We start from the raw sequence: 15,403 nt of genomic DNA, 5'->3' as shown, positions 1-15,403 counted from the left end.
TTCACTAGACTCCATATGTTACCTGATTTTGGTTGGAATTATTTTACATGTCTTTCAGACCATTTGTAGCCTTAAACATTTTAGTGGACACTCAAAAACTTACTGCCCATAATGTAATCTTTTAAATGAGTGATGTTTAGTACTCTGCCCAACCATAAAGTGTTGCATTATACTATAAAGTCTAGATGCAATCACATTAGTAAATCTAGCCCACTTTTTTCTATCGATGAGTCTAGGTGTGGAGAGTACTGAAGCCAAGGGTGACCCAGAAGAAACCCTGTCCATATCACCGGTTCTTTTTGAAGACAGTCCTACCCTTTTGTCAGACCAATGTCGTGACCACTCCAGACAAGATGCCAAGTGTGAGAGTAAAGCACAACCACAGGAAAAGGTGTTTGTCTTTGGAACATCAGTAGAGGAAGCTGTAAGGGAAATGAGGTTTCGTATAGAACAGAAGACCACGCTGACCGCCAGTGCAGGTTTGGGTTTATTATCAGTTGGTTTTGATGCTTTTTCTTTCACCTTGTATGTTGCGATGAAAAACAGCAGTGTACTCTATACTTATCTCTAATGGGTAGAACTAAGTTACTGGTATCCTTGCCTTGCAGGTCACTGATGGAATACTTTTTCACTTCTTGGATCATTTTAATATTGTTCTATCTTTCATTTGAGTTTATTTTCCTGGAACTACTCTACTTGTTATGAATCTGGACATCAAGCCTGGATGCTCACAAGCAAAGCTAGCCAAGCTGCATATCCATTCTCTCCTTTGCAATGTCTGCCAACATAATAAAGCCATGTAGAAAGAGAAGAGCCTAACAATCTGGCTCTGGATGTTGTGTTTGGCTCTCGAAATTCTTCAAATTCCCTCAGAAATATTAAGAGTTAAAAGCTATGAACACTTTTGGGGGGCAATTTTCTTGTTCACTTAAATACATGTATTTTAGGCTGACAATCATTTTTGCAATAGGGTTTGTTTGAAAATGTTGCACTGTTTTCTCTTCTACAGCTTCTACATATCACTTGAGTGGGATCAAAGGCTGGCAACTAAAGTAATGGAATGGTTGGACTACAATACCCAGAGAGGTTATCAAAATGCGGGTTATTTCGTTTGGAAAAAACACACCTGAGGGGCGACTTAATAACTATGTATAAATATATCGGGACAATACAGAGATATTTTCACCATTTATTTATACGTAGGACTGTGACTGTAACAGGGGGCGCCCTCTACAGCTAGAGGAAAGAAGGTTTCTACACCAGTATAGCAGGGGGTTCTTTACTGTAAGAGCAGTGAGACTTTGGAACTCTCTGTCTCAGGAAATGCTGATGGCAAATGTAATAAGTTTGAGGGGCCTGGAGGCCTTTCTGGAGGAATACAATATTTCATGTTATAGTCACTAATTATTTCAGAAGGGTTGTTGATCCAGATATTATTCTGGTTGGCAGATTCGAGTCGGGAAATAATTTTTTTTTCCCTTAAATGAGATAAATTGACTTCCACCCTATTTGACTTTTTTGCCTTTCTGTGGATCAACGTTGGGGGTAGGGTAATAGGCTGAATTAGATGGATATGTGCCTTTTTCAGCTTAACATTCTATATCACTATGTTATTGTATATCGCCACTGCAGTTTGAGTCTCAACAGGGGAACGGTCAATGAGGCTGGACTGACAGCTTGGTTTTTAGCCCTTCTCTCTCCTACTCTGCATGTTCTTATCCGCTAATTTATGAGAAAAAAAACTCTAGCCTATAATAAGCTTTTTTTTTAGTTTTACTTACTTCTCTGAAGACAAAGGATAAAAAGTAACCTTTATTTTTCACATTACAAATAACCTATCTAAGCTCAGTGTCCTTTTATTCCTTCAGGCAGCATCCGTGTAATTTATTTTTGCCCCACTGTCAGCAATAGGAGACTTGTCTTGGGTTAAATATTTGTTGTGCTTTTTCTTAATGTAATTAGGCTAGAGTTTTCACAAAACTGTTACGCAATATACAGGAAGAATTTAGCTATGGGAATAATGGTTTTTATTCATTTCTTTACCCTGCCATGAATCTTTTATACTTATAAGACCAATGGGTCCAATTTTATAACTTACATGAATCTGGTTCTGTCACCAATAAGCCCAGACAAATGTATCATATGTCGCAAATTATGACAGAGCCTACCTGACAAAAGGCTCCTGTGACATACTGTGGTTTATTGCTAATTTCAGCCACAAAGCTCAAACAGGAGTGCTAAAAAGACTAATCCCTGTGAGACAGTCCTTCAGGGGATGAGGTGGCACAGACACTCTGGACTAGACAGTTTATAAACTTTCTTCAGTTTATTTCAGAAGACAAACAGAAAAGGGAGTGAATTTCTTACCGAAAATTCCTTTTTCCCGAGTCATCCTGACGGCAGACATGGAGGTTGCACCTTGACCTCGTAGGGACAGGAAGCAAGAGACTTTAAAAGGCTCCTCCCGTCTCCCATTCACCAGTGTCTTCTAAATTACTTACATGGACATGTCGTGGTTAACCAAGGAAGATATTTATTTGCTCCGAAAAAAATAACATGGTTAGTTCCATTTGAACACAAACAAGAGGGTAGCTTACCCGGACATAACACAAGATAATATGCACAAATTTTCCGCATTAAAGGAAATGTCCAACATAGGAGCCTCTGGGCTACAGATTCGTGCCCGCATAAACGTTTATATAAACGTGTGAATTTTTGGGAGGGAAATATGTGCCGTCAGGATGACTCGGGAAAAAGGAATTTTCGGTAAGAAATTCACTCCCTTTTCCCAGCGTCATCCTGACGGCAGACATGGAGTATACCAGATTAACTCTTTAGGGAGGGACCACTGCCTGCAGGACCCTTCTCCCGAAAGAGAGAGATCGGAGGAGAGGTCCGCATTTGGCCTGTGATGTTTTGCGAATGTGTGCAGGTTGGACCATGTGGCTGCCTTACAGATTTGGTGCGGCGTCACCATAGCCCTCTCTGCCCAGGAGCAGGATACTGCCCTAGTAGAATGGGCCTTGAGTCCTTCCAGGATAGCGCTGTTGCAGGACGAGTAGGCCTGCTGGATGGTGGATTTTATCCGGTGGCTAATGGGTCTCCTAGAAGCCGCTCTTCCTCTGCCTGGCCCCTGAAATTGAACAAAAGACAGTCAGCCTTCCTAAAAGGATAATGTCTGCTCTGGGTAGCATAGAATGGCCTTCCTTGCATCCAGGCTATGGTAGTCTCTTTCCCTATCGTTTTGAGGATTTTGACAGAAGGATGGGAGAATAATTTCTTGCTGTCTGTGGAATTTTGAGGCTACCTTTGGAAGAAAAAACGGGGGTCTGTTTTTTGTAGGACCCCATCATCCTGGCTTAATAGGTAAGACGTCTTACAAGATAGGGCCTGGGGCTTGCTTACATGCCTTGCTGCTGTGATAGCTACCAGGAACACAGTTTTAAACGTGAGGAACCTAATCGGAATCTGATCGATAGGTTGAGGGGGTCTTTGCAGAGGCTTTGGAAAACTAGGTTCAGGTCCCATGGGGGAAGCTGTACTACAGCTAACTGACCTCATTCTTTCTGCCGCTTTCATGAACCTGCGGATCAGTCTATGATCCGCCAAAGGTTGGTCTAGAATGGCTGAGAGCGCTGCTACCTGTACTTCCAGGGTTCCTGCTCTCAGGTTTTTATCTGGAGGAAGTCCAAAATCTCCGCCACCAAAGTGTCAAGATTGGAGACCCCCAGCCCCCTCCAGGAGGAGAATTTTTTTTTTTTTTTTTTTTTTTTTCCCGATCTTATTATAAGTAGCTGAGGTTACAGGTTTTCGAACTGGCGTAGAGTTGCGATAACTCTGGAGGACAGACCTTGTCTTAGCGTCTGTTCCTCAATATCCACACTGCGAGGTTCAGTCTCTCTAGGTTGGAGCAAGGAACTGGGCCCTGCGCTAGAAGGTCCTTCCTGGATGGAAGGCAGATTGGCTCCGAGATGGCGAGCTTTAGGAGCACCGGAAACCATGCCCTTTTTCCCCCAGTGTTGGGTGATCAGGATCAGCGTGATGTTGCTCTGCTGGACCTTCTGAAGAACTCTCGGGATCAGGGGTATGGGGGAGGGGGAAGGCGTACGCCAGACTGAAGTCCCAACTATGGGAAAAAGCGTCTAACCCCTCGGACTTGTCCCTCGGATCTAGGGAAAAATAGGCGGGACATTATGAATTTTTGCTGCTCGCAAACAGGTCCACCTGTGGACTGCCCCGGGTTTCTGTAATGAGACGAAATTCCTCGATTCAGAGACCATTCCCCGGGGTCTAGGCCTCTTTGACTTAGAAAGTCGGCTGTCAGGATCTGGGATCCCTTGAGATGGACCGCTGTCAGGGACTGTACCGTGGACTCGGCCCATCAGAGAATCGGGGCTGTTAATTTCAGTAGGTGAAAGTTTCTGGTACCTCCCTGGTGGTGAATAAGTGAAACGGCGGTCCTGTTATCCGGGAAGATCTTAACATGCTCCCAGATGGCCCTAAGCTCTCTGAAATTTGAGGTCTAGGCACGCAGTGTCGGACCCCATTTGCCCTGGAGCAAACGCTGCCCCACTTGCGCTCCCCAGCCAGGCTGGCTTGCGTTGGTGACTACGGAGATGAAGGGCTCTGTCACCCATGGGGACTCCGCCTCTAGGTTGCCAGTTAACCGCCACCAGCGGAGGGACCTTGTGACCGCTGATGACACGGGCGTTCTGCGGTCCAGAGAGGTTGTTGCCCCATCCCAGTTGCCCAGGGTGGCTCTCTGTAGCGTCCTTGAGTGAGCCTGGGCCCAAGGAATAATGCCGATACAGGAGGTCATAAGGCCCAGGAGCCTCATTGCGTCCCTAATCGTTATTTGTTTCTTCTGGCCGCATTTCTGTGCTGCCAGACTAAGGTTTTCCTGCCTGGGTGGAGGCAAAGACAAGATCTGAGACCCTGAGTCTATCTGTACCCCCAGGAGGTCTTTCGCGTCTCAGGGAGAAGACTAGATTTAGGGAAGTTAACTAACCACCCCAGTCTCTGAAACAGGGAGATGATTCGGCTGGTATCCTCCTTGAGGATCTTCGGCGAGGATGCCATTACTAGGAAATCGTCCAGGTATGGGACAATGTTAATGCCTGCCACGTGGAGATGCGCCACCATCTCTGCGCTATTTTAGAGAATATCCTGGGTGCCGTTGAAATTCCGAGGGGTAGGCACTGGAATTGAAAATGGTGTACACGGCTGCCAATCCTGATGGCAAACCGCAGGTACTTGTGATGTTCCGACAGGACTGGGACGTGGTAGTACGCGTCCTTTAGAACGACGGTACTCATAAAGTCCCCTCTTTTGATCAGAGTTACTGCAGACCTGATGGTTTCCATCTTAAACCTTTTGTAGGTAATCAACCTGTTCAGGCCCTTCAGATTAAGGATCATCCGAAACTGTCGTTCGGTTTTTTGAGCAGAAATAGGGGTGGGTAGAACCCCAAGCCCTGTTCTACTGCGGGGACCTGGACTATCGCCCCCATCTGTAGCACCTTAGAAATTTCATTTCCAAAGATACCCTGCAGGGCGGGGGATTGCGTGGGGGCCGGGAAAGCTCAACAGTCTGCCCCCCCCTGGTACTCGCCTACAGGGGAAGGGGTTGTTTTTGTCTTACTCCTGCCTCCTTTGGGGTAGGACCAGCACCCCGTCTTTCCTTTGCCTCGGTATGGCTTGAAGGATGGCTGAGGTTTGTGGGGAAATCCCGTTTTTGCTTGGTCCGGGAAACTGTGGGTCCTGTCGGTAGCTCTTTTTAGGATCTCCTCCGAGTCCGCGCCAAAGATGTGCTGGCCATGAAACCGAGATGTTACACGGCCTTCCTTTGGAAGCCGTATCTGCTTTCCATGTTTTCAGCCAGACCGCCTGTTGCTGATCTAAGTAGAGGCATGCATCCCAGTAACGTATCTCTAGGGGCCTTCTGTTTAATCTGGTCATCGAGTTCCCCCAATCAGAGGAACATCGACCTCGCCACAGAAGTCGCTGCGATATTGGACTTCAGCGTATAGGCCGTTGTTTGCCAGGCCCATTTCCATCAAGGCGTCAACCCTGTCCATCGGGTCTTTAAGATGAGAGGAGTCCTTGAATGGCAGGGCTGTCTTTTTGGCCATTATGGCCACCTGTGCCTGACGCCGCACGCGGCCGCACCGGCATGCCTGGAGGAGAGAGGCATCTGAGCCCATGGCCCGCCGCTCTCCCTGGCTGAAACCACTGCGCCGAGCTGTGGCAGGGGAAGGAGGGGACCCAAGGACCTCTGGTCCGCCACTCCGACCGCTGCGGTGGTGAACCCCGGGCGGTCAGACCTGTGGTCCGCCGTGCTCCCGGACCGTGCGTAGATGCTCACGTCTTTCTCCACAAAGCGGAGTCTCTCTTTATATTCGCAGGACAAATAGAGGTGTCTGTTCGCGCAGCCCACTCATACGTGATTACTTCAGGGTATCATTAAACGGAAACACTGTGCGGTTCCTTGGTCTGAGCCCGCCGGACACGGTGTCCTGTACGGATCTTGGCTCGACCACATCCCCTTGTATCCCTGGCTGCTTTGATCAGGTCAGCCAGGTCCCCAGATGAGAAATAGTACTTTATATTCTCATCCCTGGCGTCAGGGGGACGGTCAAAGAGTTCGCCATTTGACAAGTTGCCCAGGCATTGCTCAAACTCTGAGCTCGTTAGCGGTATGTGGCTCGCCCTTTTAGCGGCCCTTCCTCCCGCTGAGCTGGGGGGGGAGACTGGAAATCGATGCCCGGACCTCCTCTCTAACCAGGGATCTAATATCTTCCCTGAATGCGCCTGTTCGTCCGTAAGGATCCTGGAGGTACAATTGGGGCATAGCGCTCTTTATACGCTTCGTCCAGTTTTTTTTTTTGTTTTTTTTTTTTAAAGACACAGAGCGCCATTCCTGTGTTTTTTCTTTAGGTCCTGTTTAGACCGAGTGGATTCACTGTCCTGCAGAATATACATGCATGCACATAAGGGAAAAACACACAATGCTGAATCCCTGAGCATAACATTCCTGCAACAAGTAACACTTACAGTTTGGAGGGCTTCCATCTCTGGTTCCTTTGTAGTCATGATGCAGAAACGCAGACAGAACCAGGTAGACAGATAAATCCTTCCCTGAAGGTGTGCTGTCAGTGGAAGCTTGTCGGGGGGGTCTCTATTTTCAAATCTCCCGCTGTTCCGGGTCAGCTGACGGCGTCTGACGTCACCGCGTCACGCCGCATCATTGGCTCCGCCCCCCGACGCCGCGCGCGGCCGCGCCGGCATGCCTGGAGGAGAGAGGCATCTGAGCCCGTGGCCCGCCGCTCTCCCCGGCTGAAAAACAACTCCGAGCTGGAGGAGGAAGGAGGGGACTCAAGGACCTCTGGTCCGCCGCTCCGACTGCTGCGGTGGTGAATCCCGGGCGGTCAGACCCGTGGCCCGCCGTGCTCCCGGACCGCGCTGACTCTCCGGAGGGGAGATGAGAAGGGAAGCAGCCCTGTGGACCGTCAATCCCTCCAGTCAGCCTGCTTGGAAAAGGGTGAGGGGGGAAAACAGCCCTGTGGACCGTTCCCCCAGCTGTCATCCTGCAGCTCCCTGGAGGGAGCTCCTCTTGCATGTCCCTGTAGGGACAGGAAGCACTGGTGAATGGGAGACGGGAGGAGCCTTTTAAAGTCTCTTGCTTCCTGTCCCTACGAGGTCAAGGTGCAACCTCCATGTCTGCCGTCAGGATGACGCTGGGAAAAAGTCCATTTCAACGTAATAAACGAAAAAGGTGCACCACGTAGGGTGCTCAGGTCCACACAGCAGGATGTTGCTCTCTCCTCAGCTTGTCAGACACTGACTCTCTGGAGCTGCAGTCTTTTATGCTCCAGTAAGGGGGTCAGTGCCTACAGCTAAGCTTCCGGAGAACTAGGGTGAAGTTGTGGACTGGACCGCCACCCTATCCAGACTAAGAGCCTGGGAGGGAGATATACTCCATCCACAACTTCACCCTTTAATTGCCTACATCCCATATAGCCCAGAGCAGCATTAATAGCACTTGTCGAACATATATTGCACCTGTAGCATACTTTAGCTTTCTACTATCTTCAGTCAAGCAGGAGCACAGCCAAGCAGGAGCAATAAATCAAACCGCCTCCCCTCCTCTCATGGAGCCTGTGGCAACGTACTTATATTGTCAGCATTAGGTTTTTAAAGAAAAGACCGAGGTTCAAAGGAGAAGACCCACCTCCTCTATGACATCAGCAGGACATGTGGCCAATAGCAATACTCCACACCACATGGCGCACAGCCAATAGTCATCTGCCACGTTACAGTAATGTATCTTGTTACCATCTGCCACGCATAGTTTACTGCTAAATGAGAGGCTCTAACCAGGATGCTTCCATGTTCCCACCAGAGCAGCCACTTCTAAAAGCAATCCAGAAGTCCAACTCAAAATACTTTAATGCTCCAGGTGCAATTTTGGTTATGGTCACAAATTGGTGAATAAGGTGCAGGAGAAGAGAGAACAGGGGGAAACTAAGCATCAATCCAGCTTCACTGACTGATCTCCTGCTTAGACTACAGTTTCAATATACAGTGATATGTAGAAGGTGCAGATGACAAACTGTGCACATTTTTAATCAAACTCTATCATAAAACTGATTGTTGGCTCAAAATACATGCATTCAAGTGAATGAATAAAATGCATCCCCCAAAGGTGTCCATAGCATTAAAATGTTAAAACTCTGTTTGCCAACAGCTACTATAGGAGAGACCCTAGAGTTTATTACATACTGGTTTTCTATTTAGTTCCTTAGTGACTGCCAATGCTTCTTATCTTGGCAGTCACTAAGGAGCCTTACTCTTGTGCATACATCTTTTTTATGGCGTACTGAAATACAACCAGTAGGTGTACCTTGTGCTGTTTGTAGCAGGTGCTTGGCTATTTAATAATAGCCAGGCTGCTCCTTTAAGGCTGGGTTCACATGGGGCGGATTTGCCGCGGAAATTCCGTGCGGAATTTCGCCGCAGCAAACCCGCATGCGGCCGCTAATCCCGGGATTAGCCAGCCGTGTGAGAAATCTCGTCCACACGGGACGGCAAATCCGCTGCGGCTAAGCCGTCAGAACCCGTGCTGCGGCGCGGATCTGCCGATCGCAGCATGTCCATTTTTTTTCCCACTGCGGCCGCACTCTCGTCTATGGGAACGTCGGCCGCAGTGGAAGAGCGAGCGGCCGGGCCGCTTCAAAGCCACTGCGGGTTTTGCAGCAGCGGTTCTCCTGACGGAAATCCCTCGGGTTTTTCTCTGCGGCCAAACTACGAGATTTCTGTCGAGAATCTGCCCTGTGAGAACCCAGCCTAACAGCTGAGGATTGGAGAAACTTCCAAACCTGTTCATTTAATCTTTTACATGCTGATTGCTGATCGCAGCATCTGAATGATTTTATAGAGGACGGGGCCTCTTTTTTTTTACCCCATTGGCCCCGCTAGTGATGCATATTTGGTATTGATTCGTCCCAAGATTTCACCCACTCATATGAAGACGTGAAAATCAGCAGAATACATTGATATGACTGTTGGCTGAAGTTTCATGAGATCCTAGCTACTTTTTCTGTACTGTAAAACACTGTGGCTTTGCTGCAGGCACATCCATAGGGGAAATAAGCAGTGTGTAGAGCACATGTGAACATATCCTAAATGTGCTAAGAACATGTGCAGGGCCATTGTTTGTGCTCTACGGCGACACAGAGGTCTGTCTTATGTTATCTGGCAACAAGTGGATGTGATATCATGTTTTAGATTCTTAGCCGCTCGCCAATCCATTTCACCACTCACTTGATGAATGGCCAGGTAACACATTATAAGCAAATTGCAGTAGCTGTCATATTCCAGATTACATTTTCATCAGTTAATTCCCATGTGTAGGAAATCTTGTGTGGTGCAATTACTCACTTTAGGCTTATACCTCATTCCTGACTTGTTTTCTCTTTCTTCAATCCTCAGAGGTATTTGTTAGGGGAAGAAAGAAGCATTTTTGTTGTTTAAGCTGATTTGCAGTTTACAGTATCCTATAAAGCTATAGCTGTAAGCACTGCTTTTTGTTTTCGGTTGAGCATGCACAAGGCTGCAAATGCCAGGAAGTCAATTTCTGCTGTCACCCCAATTTATTAAGTCATGAGCTGAAATGACCTGATTAGGAGTTTTCTCTTCCATACAGATTGCTCTATGGTAGGAACATGTAGCTCGATCCCTATGCACGTCTGATCTGAGCACTCTTATGCATGAGAAAACAAACACTGTCGCCTATAGCCAGGAGATCAGAAATTAAAGGGAACCTGTTATCGCCTTTCAGCTTCATCAACTACGTTACTGCATGGTGTCCCTGCGTGACTCTTTTTAGACAGCTTTGTATGCATGTGCTCTCCCATAGAGATGATTGGAAGAGTGCATGCACAGAGCTGTCTGAAAAGGGTCAAGCTGCGCTGTGTGCACATGCCAACATTGGACACAACGTGGACACAGCGCCGCAATGGGGCACCCGGTGAGTATGAAACACCGCTCTCACTTTCACTCAACTTTGAGCCCTAGGACGTGGTTTATGGGCCTCAAAGGTGGTGACAAGTTCCCTTTAACCCTTTCCAATCCAATTTGTATCCTGGTTTTCCTAGGGGGCTTACTCTTTTTCTGCTGTTATACAACGGCGCTATCTGCTGGCTAAAGCCAGTACTGCATGAGGTGACACGTTGGATAGGCTCCGACAGCAGAGAGGCTGGAAATATACAGTAAGAGAACCCCGACGCACGTCTTCCAACATTGGAGCTGTACAGCCTTAAATCATAATGTCTTCAGAGGTCAGACAGTGGATTGGAAAGGGTTAAGGGTGACTACCCACTACAGTTTTTTTTCACAGTGAAATTCGCAGCGTTTTTTTTTTCTGCAGGGGTCTATGGGACTTGTAATGTTAAAATCGCAATCGCGCAAAATCGCGATTTCGTGGTAAACTGCGATTTTGCGCGATTGCGATTTTAACATTACAAGTCCCATAGACCCCTGCAGGAAAAAAAAAAACGCTGCGAATTTCGCAGTGAAAAAAAACTGTAGTGGGTAGTCACCCTAAGGGGAAAGGCAATATGGAAGTTTTGTCAATTTTATCATTGTAGCATATATTCAACTTTTGAACATCATTTTTTGGCTTGCATATAGAAGTTAATCTCCATTAAAAAATAACTCTGTAATTTTATTACTCTTTAGGGCAAAGTCAGATAAGCATTTTTTTGCGCAGCTATGCGAGCAAAAAAAAAGCGCGTCTGATAGAACCATTGGTTCCCTATGATGTGTCACATGTCCGTCTTTTACAGGAGCAACATCTTTGCTGCGCATAAAGATTCCCCGCGGGGCGTCCCCTCACCCCTGGACACTGTCACAGCACAAGGCGACTCCCCGCGAGGATGAAGGAATCCCCTGTCACAGCTGTGGCAGGGGATCGCGATTTTCTCACATTGCTTTCAATGGGGTCGGCGCTGCAGCCAGCCACATTGAAACCAGTGGGCTGCAGGCAACGCCCGCAGTGATTTTGGGGGAAGGGCTTGGAATGTAAGACCTACCTGAAAATCATCCCTAGCTTATGTAAAAAAAAAAAAGAAAAAAAAGCTAGGGATGAGTTTCAGGGAAGGGCTTATATTTCAAGCCCTTCGCTGAAAATCACTGCGGGGGTTGCCTGCATCCCATTCCTTTCAGTGGGGTTGGCAGCTGTAGCATCAGCCCCATTGAAAGCAATGGGCACGGAGCCATGGTCACATGCATTTTGCTAATGAGTGGAGCGGTTTTTTTTTAAGGTACCTACATGCACAAAAAAAAGGTCATCTGACTGAGCCCTTATAATGAATTTACAACCCAGAGCTGAATTTCTTATTCTGCTGAATGCAGAGCTTAAATCTCTCCACATATATCTTGCTAGATCAGTATCTTCCTAGTCATTGGAGACGCTCTGACCTGGCAGGTCCTGCAATTCTTAAACTATTACTAGAGTGTTGGCTGAGTTTAATAGTTGATGGCTTAAAAATCGCTCATGTGTCCTCTGTCTTAGACGGTTCCAGAGTGAATAATTTAAACATTAAGCCTCTAACTGGACTAGTAGGATGTAAAGGTCATTCTTAATGACTTTGTATTTTCAGGCATCGCTCCAAACATGATGTTGGCCAAAGTTTGCAGTGACAAGAACAAACCTAATGGACAGTATATAATTCCACAAGACAGACAGGCGGTAATGGACTTCATCAAAGACTTGCCTATCAGGAAGGTAGGATGCAGCCAGTGGTGAATTAAGCGGGACTAGGGGCCCGGGGCTATTTTACACAACTTGCCCCCTCCCAAGAGAATATTAACTGCTAAAACAGTGTATAAGCAACCACAACAATAACCTTCTGGTGTGAATCTGCACCAGATTTGACCTCTTCAGTTGTAGGGATCTGTATCAAAATCCTGAATTTGCCTATCCCCACCCCCTTACTCTAAAATATATATATTCTCCAAGTCAACCTGTATAATACAGTGGGCGTAGATACATTGGCTCAGCCTTAGTATTCCTCTAATTAATAGTTAGCATATCACATACTAAAATACCGACCACACAGTGATAGTGATTAAAAGTGCAGTTACACCAGTAATCACAGGTGATGTCGTTACTGTTTGGAGTTGCCTGTATTGAATTTTCTTCACTCTAGGCCCAGACCACCACTGAGAATTCTTCCAGACATGACTCCTCTCTGCACACTTTCCACATTCTGCTGCTGCAAACCTCAGTCAACTTTTCAGAGCTTCCCCACAGTAATAATGTTCCTACTGTGGTCCCACTTAGTAACAGTAACCCCCTCCTCTGTGCCCCCACTTATGAATACAAGCCCCACTTAGTAATAAGACCCCAATCTGTACCCCACTTAGTAATAGGACCCTCTCTGTAGGAGAGTGATGACATCCTGCTGTGAGCCTGTCCTCATTTAACCCCTTCCTCCCCTGTAGCTGGACTTTTAGCAACACTGAGGGGCGATTGGGACAGCTGTGGGCTTCCCTAGAGCCTTGGTCCAAGGACGGTCACCCCAATCATCCGTATTCTAATTCGCCATTGGATGCAGCGTCCTATGTACTTTATAAGACAGTCATACTATTAAATGGTAAAAAGCCAAGTTCATGCATGACTGATTTGTTGCGGATTCAGGTGAACGGGGGTTTTATATGCTGCAGAAAAAATCTGCATGGATTTGAAGGAATGATGCAGCTTTCTCCTCTCTGTAGATTTGGGACACTTGTGCAGTCAGCTCTATAATGTGTATACCCATAGGCAGGCTTATAGGTTGCAAGCTGTTGACGCTGCCATTGTATAATATAATATATTTCTATATATATATATTTTTTGGAGCCTGTTTTGATGTGAACAGTCTGTTAGGTTGACATGTTCTAATCGGTTATCTGTAGTAGAACATCTGGCTTTTCTTAGCTGGTGGCCAAAACCAGAGATCTGCTGGCAGCGTCTACATTTCCCGATAAGGAGGAGCTTCACTTCACTTTACTTTACTTTACTTTATTTTTAATATTTGTTATGCTTGAAAAGATGTACTCTGCAATTTTTGCATTGCCAAGTCATCAACATTCTTCTTGCACAGAGAAATTCATATACTAGCATCCCCATTTGTCTTCACTTATATTGGAGTGGATGAAAGGTGGATTAAGTGATACGGCAGATTATTTATGATTTATTATACCACCCCTCCTATTCCAGACACACACAGACATTTTTCAGACCGCAGCTCTTCGTGTGTTCCTTGCTCACATAGTAATAAAACCAAAATTATTCATCATGCCTGGTAGGAAAACACAGCGGGCTTTAACAAATCAGCTCTTGGATGATATTGTGCTCGTCAGCAGTAACGGTTTGCTCTACGCCCTATGTGCTGCTGCCAGCTTTCTGTACAATGTTACCGAGATGTTTTATTGTAGGTTCCAGGCATAGGAAAAGTCACTGAGAAAATGTTACTAGCACTTGGAATCACAACGTGTGCTGACCTGTACCAGCAGAGGGCGCTGCTCTCGCTATTGTTTTCAGATATATCCTGGCATAACTTCCTACATATTTCCTTGGGTCTTGGATCTACACATATAGAAAGGTGAGTGGATATTTGTGTGCATATATTTCTTCCATTTCTGTAACTTTCCACATAAGCTAAAAGTGTCCTTTATTTTTTTTTTTTAATTAAAGGGATACTCCAAATAACATCCCCCTAATATAATGGAAATATTGGAAATATTTCAATTTTAGCAATGCAGGCAATCAAATAATACGCATGGGTACTGGGAATTTTATCATGGCTGTGCTGATAAAATGCAGGTGCTGGCTGTTTCTTACAGCTGACACCCGCTCGCAATAGCTGCGATTAGCACTCCCACTGATTGCAGCTGTCAGCCCTTTAAATGCTCCAGTCGGAGTTTCCAAATGGTCCACTGTGATGAGATCGTTTGGGGCCATTCTGTTTCCATGGCAGCCAGTGGCCTTCTGAAAGCCCCCAGGGCTGCTATTGCAGATTGCGTTATAGTGTAATACTATGGCATTACATCATACTGCAGAAGCAATCAAACAATCGCAAGTTCTTGTCCACCCCCACCCCCCATAGGGATTTAAAAAAAAAAAAAAAGTTTAACAGTTTTTTTAAAAGTTTTTTGAATGGCTATTTAAAAAAATAAAAGTTAATAAAAAAAAATTTAAAAAAACTTTTTCTTTATTTTAGAAGAAAAAATCTAAACGGGGGAAAAAACCCCTCCAAAAATAGTTCGTATCTCTGTGCTTTATAAAAGTACGCTCTATCAAAGTAATGCATTATTTTCCTCACACAGTGAACGTCGTGAAAAAAAAAATGTATGTCAGAATTGCGCTTTTTGGATCATCCTGTCTCCAAGAAAAAACTTAATAAAAAGCAATCAAAAAGTCACATTTACTCCAAAATCATACCAATAGAAAATACAAAATGTTTCGCGAAAAAACGAACCCTCGCACAATAATGTCAATGGAAAAATAAACTTATGGCTGTCAAAAGATGGCGGCAGAAAATTAATTTTATTTTTTTCCAAAGTAATAAAGCAAAAAAAAAAACTATATATCTGTTGTATCGTCCGAATCGTACTGACCCATAGAATAAAGTTATGTCTCTTTTACTGCAGTGTGTACACGTATAAACAAAACCACTCCTACCCACAAGATGACGGAATTGATCCTTTTTTCCATTTCACCCCACTTAGAATTTTTTTACCGTGTTTTTTTTACTACATTGTAGTACATTACATAGTACCGTTAAAAAAAATACAACTTGTCCCACAAAAAAACAAGCCTTCTGACATCTACGTTGATGAATAAATAAAAGGGTTATGAT

At 45.6% G+C, this 15,403-nt stretch overlaps 1 protein-coding gene across 1 annotated transcript in view; it reads left to right on the top strand.

Annotated features, from left to right (window-relative positions):
• The window catches only part of POLK (DNA polymerase kappa), an 85,198-nt gene that overhangs the window by 33,980 nt on the left and 35,815 nt on the right, over positions 1-15,403 (top strand). The window contains exons 7-9 of the mRNA XM_066602880.1: positions 237-479; positions 12,161-12,285; positions 13,980-14,146. Coding sequence (XP_066458977.1) covers positions 237-479; positions 12,161-12,285; positions 13,980-14,146 — 535 coding nt within the window. The remainder of the gene's footprint in view (positions 1-236; positions 480-12,160; positions 12,286-13,979; positions 14,147-15,403) is intronic.

The sequence above is a fragment of the Eleutherodactylus coqui genome, chromosome 5 (assembly GCF_035609145.1).
Source record: "Eleutherodactylus coqui strain aEleCoq1 chromosome 5, aEleCoq1.hap1, whole genome shotgun sequence".
NCBI lineage: Eukaryota > Metazoa > Chordata > Amphibia > Anura > Eleutherodactylidae > Eleutherodactylus > Eleutherodactylus coqui.
This window is presented reverse-complemented; position numbering and strand designations above follow the sequence as displayed.